The sequence below is a fragment of the Coregonus lavaretus genome (genome assembly GCF_964263955.1).
Source record: "Coregonus lavaretus genome assembly, contig: HAP1_SCAFFOLD_1620, whole genome shotgun sequence".
In the NCBI taxonomy this organism is placed as follows: Eukaryota; Metazoa; Chordata; class Actinopteri; order Salmoniformes; family Salmonidae; genus Coregonus; species Coregonus lavaretus.
The window spans coordinates 69,031-80,185 of record NW_028160957.1 but is presented as its reverse complement, the minus strand read 5'-3'; the positions used below and the strand labels follow the sequence as shown (position 1 = coordinate 80,185).

The 11,155-nt window shown below is 42.7% G+C and overlaps 2 protein-coding genes across 2 annotated transcripts in view; both read right to left on the bottom strand.

Annotated features, from left to right (window-relative positions):
* Positions 1-218: 218 nt before the first annotated feature.
* On the bottom strand, positions 219-3,934 carry LOC311121265 (uncharacterized protein). Its single transcript, XM_084195775.1, has 7 exons — positions 3,663-3,934; positions 3,319-3,564; positions 2,814-3,071; positions 1,966-2,310; positions 1,598-1,867; positions 984-1,067; positions 219-837 (listed from the first exon to the last, which is right to left on the bottom strand). The coding sequence occupies exons 1-7, from the start codon at positions 3,905-3,907 to the stop codon at positions 771-773; spliced, it is 1,515 nt and encodes a 504-aa protein (XP_084051901.1). The 5' UTR covers positions 3,908-3,934; the 3' UTR covers positions 219-770.
* Positions 3,935-5,171: 1,237 nt separating this feature from the next.
* LOC311121266 (uncharacterized protein) overlaps positions 5,172-11,155 on the bottom strand; it is a gene marked incomplete at its 3' end in the record, with an annotated part of 30,784 nt that continues 24,800 nt past the window's right edge. The window contains exon 4 of the mRNA XM_084195776.1: positions 5,172-5,451. Coding sequence (XP_084051902.1) covers positions 5,172-5,451 — 280 coding nt within the window. The remainder of the gene's footprint in view (positions 5,452-11,155) is intronic.

The following is an 11,155-nucleotide window of genomic DNA, read 5'->3' as shown; positions in this document are numbered from 1 at the left end:
TACCAGTATATAGAACCCTGAAGCTAGTTCTAAACTGGTACCAGTATATAGAACCCTGAAGCTAGTTCAAAACTAGTACCAGTGCATTCGGAAAGTATTCAGACCACTTCACTTTTTCCACATTTTCTTATGTTACAGCCTTAAATGGATAAAATAACACATTTTCATTATCAATCTATACACAGTACCCCATAATGACAAAGCAAAACAGGTTTTTTGAAATTTTTGCAAATGTATTAAAAACAGAAAGACCTTATTTACGTAAGTATTTAAACCCTTTGCTATGAGACTCAACATTGAAGGTGCTTCAACAAAGTAAAGGTAGTTCAATACATAAAAAACAGTTATACTACACATGTTCCTGTGTTTTAAAGGATCTTAATGACAGTACAGACGTATCAACTGTTAGTGGTAAATAAAACTACATATTCCTATCCTACAGTTATAATACACATGTTCCTGTGTTTTTAAGGATCTTAATGACAGTACAGACGTATCAACTGTTAGTGGTAAATAAAACTACATATTCCTATCCTACGGTTATAATACACATGTTCCTGTGTTTTTAAGGACCTGAGTGACAACACATGTAAGACGTCTGTCCACCAGATGATACATTCCTGTCCCTAAGACTATTTTTATGTGATTTTGAAACAGCCTTTTATATACATTGACCACATTATACTGTCATTATACAACATTATCTTCACCAGATCTCAAACCAGCCTTCTACATTGACCACATTATACTGTCATTATACAACATTATCTTCACCAGATCTCAAACCTCTTGTCTGTCAGGAAGGGTCTTCTGTCCTGGATTCTGTTGTTGAAGAGTCTGTAGAGAAGAACATTACTATTATTAATCATTATTAGAACATTAGAGAACAGATCTCCATCCTCCAATAGTTGCTCCCAGCAACAGAGACACCCATATGATCTCACACACACACACACTCTGCTCACCGTCACACACACCCTTACCGTACGGTGTGTATTGAAGTGTTGGTGGAGACCAGTTGGAGTATTCTGTCAGTCAGAGCATCAGTGATGTCATTATGACTCAGGCTACAACAGAGAGAGAGAGAGAGAGAGAGAGAGAGAGAGAGAGAGAGAGAGAGAGAGAGAGAGAGAGAGAGAGAGAGAGAGAGAGAGAGAGAGAGAGAGAGAGAGAGAGAGAGAGAGAGAGAATAGAGGAAGAGACAGACAGACAGACAGACAGACAGACAGACAGACAGACAGACAGACAGACAGACAGACAGACAGACAGACAGACAGACAGAGAGAGACAGACAGACAGACAGACAGACAGACAGAGAGAGAGAATAGAGGAAGAGAGAGAGAGAGAGAGAGAGAGAGAGAGACAGAGACAGATACAGAGACAGAGAGAGACAGACAGACAGACAGAGAGAATAGAGGAAGAGAGAGAGAGAGAGAGAGAGAGAGAGAGAATAGAGGAAGAGAGAGAGAGAGAGAGAGAGAGAGAGAGAGACAGAGAGAGAGAGAGAGAGAGAGACAGAACACAAGTGATCAGACATTTGTCATGAAGTCACACACACACACACACACACACACACACACACCCACAAGCCACTCACTCCAGGACTTGTACTTTGTGCAGGTGTGTGATCAGGGCCTGTAGGTGGTGGTCTGTGAGTTGACAGTGGCTGAGGTCCAGTTCTGACAGCCCCTCTGAGTGTTCCAGAACCAGGGCCAGAGATCCACAGGCCTTCTGGTCCAGCCTGGTCTCACTGAGGTCCAGCTCTCCATCCAGGGCTCTGCACAGGGACTCTGCGTGCCTCAGCACCCCCTCTTCAATCCCCTCACACACAAGGTCCAGCAGCTGACGTAGCAGAGCTTTGCTGGGGCTGACAGGACAAGAGGCAGAGATAACATTATGACACAGAGTAGGTCTAACTCCTACTGATGAACTAGTTGGTTAAATGTTTGTCTTTGTGTGTCTAACCTCAGCTTGACAATATGCAGGATGGGAAGCAACTCCCTCAGTGCTCTGTCCTCCACCTCACAGTCTCTTAGGATGATCTGCACCTGGTTCTGGACCAGCTGGGTGCTGTGTTGGTTCTGCTTCAGAACAGAGGTGATGGCCCTGCAGTGGTCAGTGGTCAGACACAGAGCCTCCTCCTGGTCCTGAGCTGACAGGTCCACAGAGGAGGAGCAGGAGAAGTCCAGCCTGTAGTGCAGAGACCTGAGCAGCCATACTGCTGTTGGTGGTGGTGGTGGTGGTGCCCCCTGCTGGATCGGAGAGGCAGCACAGCACTGGAGGAAACTCAGCAGTAACCTCCTGTCAACACTACACAGAGAGAGAGAGAGAGAGAGAGAGAGAGAGAGAGAGAGAGAGAGAGAGAGAGAGAGACAGCGAGAGACAGAGACAGCGAGAGAGAGAGAGAGAGAGAGAGAGAGAGACAGAGACAGAGAGAGAGAGAGAGAGAGAGAGAGAGAGACAGAGACAGAGAGAGAGAGAGAGACAGCGAGAGACAGAGAGAGAGAGAGAGAGAGAGAGAGAGAGACAGAGACAGAGACAGAGACAGAGAGAAAGAGACGGAGAGGAGAGAGACAGAGAGGAGAGAGAGAGGAGAGAGACTTATTTAAACACCATCACACATTAAAACACTGATAAACACACTACAACTCTGTTTATCATGTCAACTCCCGGCGTTCCCCTTCAATTCCACTCCTAGTTGAGGTTAGGTTAGTGCATTAGAGTAAGGTTAGGGTTAAAGGTTAAATCAGTCAGAAAATGGAAAGCCTCATAGTTCTATCAATTCTAGCAGGGTCAAAGAGTGCCAACTAAACCTGAGTTGGGAGACTCTGTCCAGAAGAGGCAGGATGCTCTCTATCTCCCCCGGTGGTATGGAGGTCCACAGCAGGTTGACTTTGACTTGGTGGCAGTGCTGCAGGGTAAAACACAGAGCAGTACAGTCCACTCTGTCCAGCTCTCTGCTGTTCAGGTTGATCCAATGGTCTGAAGACCTCAACAAACTGGACACACAGTCACTGGCTCTGCTGTCATAGATCTGTCTGATGGTGGACTTTACAAAGCTGGAACTGGACCTGAACAAACATGGAGAATGGATTGTTGTGGTTATGTCAAGGTTTCATAAAGGATAACTCACATAGCAACAACTGGCTGGACAGGACATTAATAATTAAAGTCTATAAATATTGAATAAAGATCTCTCACCTCTTCAATACAACCCTAATGATATTACAGAGGATCACTCAGAACAACATGTCACTGGATATAAATAGTTATGTTCTTCTTTCTAGAAAGTCTGAATAGAGAAAGAAGTTCTCCCACCTCTTGAATATAACCCTTCCCAGAAAGGGGAGAAGATCTGAGATGTTCTTCTCTAGGAGCCTGTTCTTCCTGAGGTCCACAGTGATGTTGTGGGTTGAATGCTGCAGCAGAGAGAGAAGCACTTCCAGGTCCAGCCTGCAGGAGGTCAGGTCTCCACCAACCTTCTCCAGGAACCACTGAGTCAAGTCCTTGTCCTGAGCTTCATACACAACTACAGTCAGCTGCTGCAGAGTGTCTGAGTTCAGTCTAGGAGGTTGGAACATAAAGGCAGTCAGAAATATGAAGAAAAACACATGAATGAAGTTCCTATTTCTACTTCTAAAAAACATCAGCTTCAGACTGACCTGAGAGAGAGAGGTCCCTGGTGACACAGCAGTGTGATGAGAGAGTGACCCTGGATCCAGAAGTCAGTCAGGTCCAGACACTGAACCCTCCAGAGTCTCAGCAGGGATGCCACACTACTCAGAGCCCTGGATAACACTCTCTCTGGTGGCTGGTTGCTCTTTAGGACCAGGGAGAGCTCTGGGACAGTCAGTGGAGTAGCACCTCTCCCTGTCCTCCTAACCAGTCTGGACAGTTTCACTGCCATGCCCACATTCAGCCTGGAATGAAAAGACAAAACTCAAGTCACTTTAAACAGACAAACCTTGTCAGATAAAATGCTCAACAGGAAATAACTATTGCACTGTCCAGAGGTGTCAAGGAAGAACTCCGCCTAAAAATATGTCTTGTTAAACAGGTCTTGTTCCTTTCAGCTGTTTGACCCCACTGGGTCAAACAGCTGAAAGGACCAAGACATGTTTACACAAGCACATATATTTAGGCGGAGTCTCTTCCTTGCACCTCTGGACAGCCAATACATCTCTGTTGCTAGGCAGGAACTGAAGTGGGGACTGTTCCTCCTCACTTCATCTGACCTGACCTCGGCCCGAACTCCTCCCTCCTCCCTAACTCACGGCTGTCCTACACTGAAACCAGACGGTTACCCTTCTCCTCTCCATAGGATACATGAGATTACCCTTCTCCTCTCCATAGGATACATGAGATTACCCTTCTCCTCTCCATAGGATACATGAGATTACCCTTCTCCTCTCCATAGGATACATGAGATTACCCTTCTCCTCTCCATAGGATACATGAGATTACCCTTCTCCTCTCCATAGGATACATGAGATTACCCTTCTCCTCTCCATAGGATACATGAGATTACCCTTCTCCTCTCCATAGGATACATGAGATTACCCTTCTCCTCTCCATAGGATACATGAGATTACCCTTCTCCTCTCCATAGGATACATGAGATTACCCTTCTCCTCTCCATAGGATACATGAGATTACCCTTCTCCTCTCCATAGGATACATGAGATTACCCTTCTCCTCTCCATAGGATACATGAGATTACCCTTCTCCTCTCCACAGGATACATGAGATTACCCTTCTCCTCTCCATAGGATACATGAGATTACCCTTCTCCTCTCCATAGGATACATGAGATTACCCTTCTCCTCTCCATAGGATACATGAGATTACCCTTCTCCTCTCCATAGGATACATGAGATTACCCTTCTCCTCTCCATAGGATACATGAGATTACCCTTCTCCTCTCCATAGGATACATGAGATTACCCTTCTCCTCTCCATAGGATACATGAGATTACCCTTCTCCTCTCCATAGGATACATGAGATTACCCTTCTCCTCTCCATAGGATACATGAGATTTAACAATGACATGTTCTGACAGAATGTCAACTTTCCCCTTTCTCCCCCAGTAGATTTGCATTCACCCAGTTCTAATATGGTAACATGAATAAGGATTGTTTCAAGTTAGAACCCAACACCTGTAAAAGCTGTCTTACTGAACATACCTGAGCTTGTGTAGCTTTGACTCATGTCTCACAATAAGTAAGGCTCCTTGGAGAGAGATCTTGCTGGGGGTAAGAGTGAGGTCCACTCTGGAGGCACAGAGACCCAGGACTCTCCCCACAGACCTGCAGGTTTTCCTGGGTAACTCTCCTCCCAGTGACAGGGTGGAGCCCAAGGCCTGGAGGAGAGAGGCCAACTGCTGGTCCTCCTCTCTGGACCTCACAGGGACGGACTCACACACCCTCTGGAAGAACCTGTCATCATCACAGCTGAAACAGCAAAACATGGGGGGACATGAAATCAGACATTTAGGAGACAGTCCAAAAGTATTGGGACAGTGACACATTTTTTGTTGTTTTGGCTCTGTACTCCAGCACTTTGACATGATACAATGACTATGAGGTTAAAGTTACAGCAATGTTTGTACATACAGTGCCTTGCATTAGTATTCAATCCCCTTACATACTTTTTATTGTGTTACAACCTGGAATTAAAATGGAATCAATTAGAATGTTTTTGTCAATAATTTACTCAAAATACTCTGTAATGTCAAAGTGGAAGAACAACATTTGTTAAAGATTAATTAAATATAAAACACTAATATACCTTGATTAGATTAGGTATTCTGAGTATAAACTTTCAGGTTTCATGTTACAAAACGTCTCAAAGATAAAATTCACAAGATTTCTAAAAGACACATTTCTAACATCACAAAATTTAAGAAAGATTCACAATATCTGTGTGACATTTAGTAATGCAACATTTGTTATGTCAAGAAATCTGAGTATAAATGTTACCAGATTCACCAACACTTGAAGTTGTATATTACAATGTTTCTACAAGACAATAATCACTAGCATCACATAATCACTAACCACCACACATGTTCAGACTCACCTCAGCTGTGAGATGTAGGGCAGACACTGAAGGAAACTCCTCACTTCACTCTCTTCATCTGACCAGCCCTTCAGCTCTACTGGTTTCTTCTCTGGTTGGAGTTTCAGCACTTCTAGGAGGAGGGAGGCCTTTCTCTTTGAGAGGTCTATGGACCAGACTGCATGAGCTGACTGGTAAACTGGCTGTAATGCTGGAAGGACACTCCTGCCTGTTTGAGTCTCATAGTCCTTCACATGTGAGTACAGATCCAGCAGGAGATCACTCTCTCTAAATGGATCATAACCATCATCATCATCATCATCATCATCATATGTGTATCTGCACATGGAGGATAATGTCTTTAAGATATTTTCTCCTGTCTCTGTATCATACTCAGCTGCAGCAACACTGAGTTTAGACAGAACTGACCAGGCCTCTTTATCATAACCAACAATCAACCTGAATGAGAAGACAGAGAAACATTGTTACTACATGATATCCTAGATTATCTGGTTAAGTCATGCAGAGGAATCACCCACAGACAAATAATAATGTTTACATGGCAGAATGGCAAATAAAGACTAATGGAGTGATTTGGATGAACAGATGTTTTATTAACAAGATAAATAGCTGGTACAATATGACACATCTCTGAGAAAAAAACACTCACCTCAGCTGTGAGATGTAGGGCAGACACTGAAGGAAACTCCTCACTTCACTCTCTTCATCTGACCAGCCCTTCAGCTCTACTGGTTTCTTCTCTGGTTGGAGTTTCAGCACTTCTATGAGGAGGGAGGCCTTTCTCTCTGAGAGGTCTATGGACCAGACTGCAGGAGCTGACTGGTAAACTGGCTGTAATGCTGGAAGGACACTCCTGCCTGTTTGAGTCTCATAGTCCTTCACATGTGAGTACAGATCCAGCAGGAAATCACATTTCTGACTGTGATATTCTTTAGACAGTGAAAACACTTCCTCTACAGTTGTTTGTATGGTTCCTCTCTCATGGAGAGCTGCTTGAAGACACAGATTCAGTAGGAATATCTTCTCTCTCTTTGTCCTCTCTTCAGGGGATCCTCTCTGATCCTGTGGTGGAGGAAACCTGCAAGAACATTTAAACAACAAATAGATGAATATGTGAAAGATATGATATGCATTTCTGATGGTCACATTATGGCAGTTAAAATACAATGCCTATCTTTCTAAACTCATCATCCACTTAAATTGTTCCTTAAAATCCTGACCACGAAGTAAGATTGCATCTTTTTAAACAGTATGTGTATGTTTAGTTTATTAAGTTAATGCAGAAAGCTAAATGCATCCTCTCTAAAGGGAAATACAGGGACAGACAACTACAATCTCTGAACTGTACGGATCCAACTCACCTCAGCTGTGAGATGTAGGGCAGACACTGAAGGAAACTCCTCACTTCACTCTCTTCATCTGACCAGTCCTCCAGCTCCACTGGTTTCTTCTCTGGTTGGAGATTCAGCACTTCTAGGAAGAGGGAGGCCTTTCTCTCTGAGAGGTCTATGGACCAGACTGCAGGAGCTGACTGGTAAACTGGCTGTAATGCTGGAAGGACACTCCTGCCTGTTTGAGTCTCATAGTCCTTCACATGTGAGTATAGATCCAGCAGGAAATCACTCTGTTCAGAATTGTCTCCACTGAGAAAAGGAAAGGTGCTGTAAGTCCACACTGATGATACCAGCTTCAGTGTCTTCTCTCCTGTCTGCTCCTCCCACTCTGCTGCTTGAGACAGGAGATCCACCAGGAACTTGATCCGCTTTGAGGGATCAGACCTCCATGGATAGAAACTGCAACAAGGACAGTAACAGCTGATTCAGACATGGATGAACACATGAAACCAGTCATAGCTAAAGATATATGAAGTAGTTATACATTTACATAACGTGCTTTGTTTATATGTAAAAGTATTTACTTTTAGAGACATTCACATGATGTATGTGTGACATTTAGTAATGCAACATTTGTTATGTCAGGAAATCTGAGTATAAATGTTACCAGATTCACCAACACTTGAAGATTTATATTACAATGTTTCTACAAGACAATAATCACTAGCATCACATAATCACTAACCACCACACATGTTCAGACTCACCTCAGCTGTGAGATGTAGGGCAGACACTGAAGGAAACTCCTCACTTCACTCTCTTCATCTGACCAGCCCTTCAGCTCTACTGGTTTCTTCTCTGGTTGGAGTTTCAGCACTTCTAGGAGGAGGGAGGCCTTTCTCTTTGAGAGGTCTATGGACCAGACTGCATGAGCTGACTGGTAAACTGGCTGTAATGCTGGAAGGACACTCCTGCCTGTTTGAGTCTCATAGTCCCTCACATGTGAGTACAGATCCAGCAGGAGATCACTCTCTCTAAATGGATCATAACCATCATCATCATCATCATCATCATCATCATATGTGTATCTGCACATGAAGCATAATGTCTTTAAGATATTTTCTCCTGTCTCTGTATCATACTCAGCTGCAGCAACACAGAGTTTAGACAGAACTGACCAGGCCTCTTTATCATAACCAACAATCAACCTGAATGAGAAGACAGAGAAACATTGTTACTACATGATATCCTAGATTATCTGGTTAAGTCATGCAGACGAATCACCCACAGACAAATAATAATGTTTACATGGCAGAATGGCAAATAAAGACTAATTGAGTGATTTGGATGAACAGATGTTTTATTAACAAGATAAATAGCTGGTACAATATGACACATCTCTGAGAAAAACCCACTCACCTCAGCTGTGAGATGTAGGGCAGACACTGAAGGAAACTCCTCACTTCACTCTCTTCATCTGACCAGCCCTTCAGCTCTACTGGTTTATTCTCTGGTTGGAGTTTCAGCACTTCTAGGAGGAGGGAGGCCTTTCTCTCTGAGAGGTCTATGGACCAGACTGCAGGAGCTGACTGGTAAACTGGCTGTAATGCTGGAAGGACACTCCTGCCTGTTTGAGTCTCATAGTCCTTCACATGTGAGTACAGATCCAGCAGGAAATCACACTGTTCAGAATTGTCTCCATAGGGAAAAGGAAAGGTGCTGTAAGTCCACACTGATGATACCAGCTTCAGTGTCTTCTCTCCTGTCTGCTCCTCCCACTCTGCTGCTTGAGACAGGAGATCCACCAGGAACTTGATCTGCTTTGAGGGATCAGACCTCCATGGATAGAAACTGCAACAAGGACAGTAAAAGCTGATTCAGACATGGATGAACACATGAAACCAGTCATAGCTAAAGATATATGAAGTAGTTATACATTTACATAATGTGCTTTTATTATATGTAAAAGTATTTACTTTTAGAGACATTCACATGATGTATGTGTGACATTTAGTAATGCAACATTTGTTATGTCAGGAAATCAGGGGATAACCTGGAATTAAACTGGATTCAATTAGAATGTTTTTGTCAAGAATTTACAATAACAGGTAAGGGTTAGCATTTTATATCATACCCCCAAGACATGCTAACCTCTCACCATTACAATAACAGGGAGGGGTTAGCATTTTATATCATACCCCCAAGACATGCTAACCTCTCACCATTACAATAACAGGTAGGGGTTAGCATTTTATATCATACCCCCAAGACATGCTAACCTCTCACCATTACAATAACAGGGAGGGGTTAGCATTTTATATCATACCCCCAAGACATGCTAACCTCTCACCATTACAATAACAGGGAGGGGTTAGCATTTTATATCATACCCCCAAGACATGCTAACCTCTCACCATTACAATAACAGGTAGGGGTTAGCATTTTATATCATACCCCCAAGACATGCTAACCTCTCACCATTACAATAACAGGTAGGGGTTAGCATTTTATATCATACCCCCAAGACATGCTAACCTCTCACCATTACAATAACAGGTAGGGGTTAGCATTTTATATCATACCCCCAAGACATGCTAACCTCTCACCATTACAATAACAGGTAGGGGTTAGCATTTTATATCATACCCCCAAGACATGCTAACCTCTCACCATTACAATAACAGGGAGGGGTTAGCATTTTATATCACACCCCCAAGACATGCTAACCTCTCACCATTACAATAACAGGTAGGGGTTAGCATTTTATATCATACCCCCAAGACGTGCTAACCTCTCACCATTACAATAACAGGTAGGGGTTAGCATTTTATATCATACCCCCAAGACATGCTAACCTCTCACCATTACAATAACAGGTAGGGGTTAGCATTTTATATCATACCCCCAAGACATGCTAACCTCTCACCATTACAATAACAGGTAGGGGTTAGCATTTTATATCATACCCCCAAGACATGCTAACCTCTCACCATTACAATAACAGGGAGGGGTTAGCATTGTCTTTGGAGGGTATAATATTTATGCCTCTGTAACCTTCCCACTCATCATCATTTCATGATTCATTCAGGATTAACCGAGATCATGGAAGCATCCACATTAATGTAGAAGTGTTTAGAAACATATTCTGTTCTTATTTACAATAAAACACAATACATTATTTAACATTCATTTCTATTGGACACTAAATAATCTGTGGAATACTTTAATACACATAAGTGAATATGCCCAAATACTTTTGGTTCCCTAAAATGGGGGGACTTTCACAAAAAAGTGCTGTAATTTCAAAAGAGTTCACCCGATATGGATGAAGATACCCTCCAATTAAAGCTGACAGTCTGCACTTTAACCTCATTGTAGTTGAATCATTTAAAATCCAAAGTGCTGTAGCACAGAGCCAAAATAAATGTGCCAAAACAAAAATGTGTCAATGTCCCAATACTTTGACCTCACTGTACATGAATACATGCCTGTCATATGGACACGTAATACCATGTCACAGAGAAAGTTCCATAATATGCAGGACATTTGGTTTTGTAGATTAGGTATTCTGAGTATAAACTTTCAGGTTTCATGTTACAAAACGTCTCAAACATAAAATTCACAAGATTTCTAAAAGACAAATGTCTAGCATCACAAAATGTAGAAAAATTCACAATATCCGTGTGACATTTAGTAATGCAACATTTGTTATGGCAGGAAATCTGAGTATAAATGTTACCAG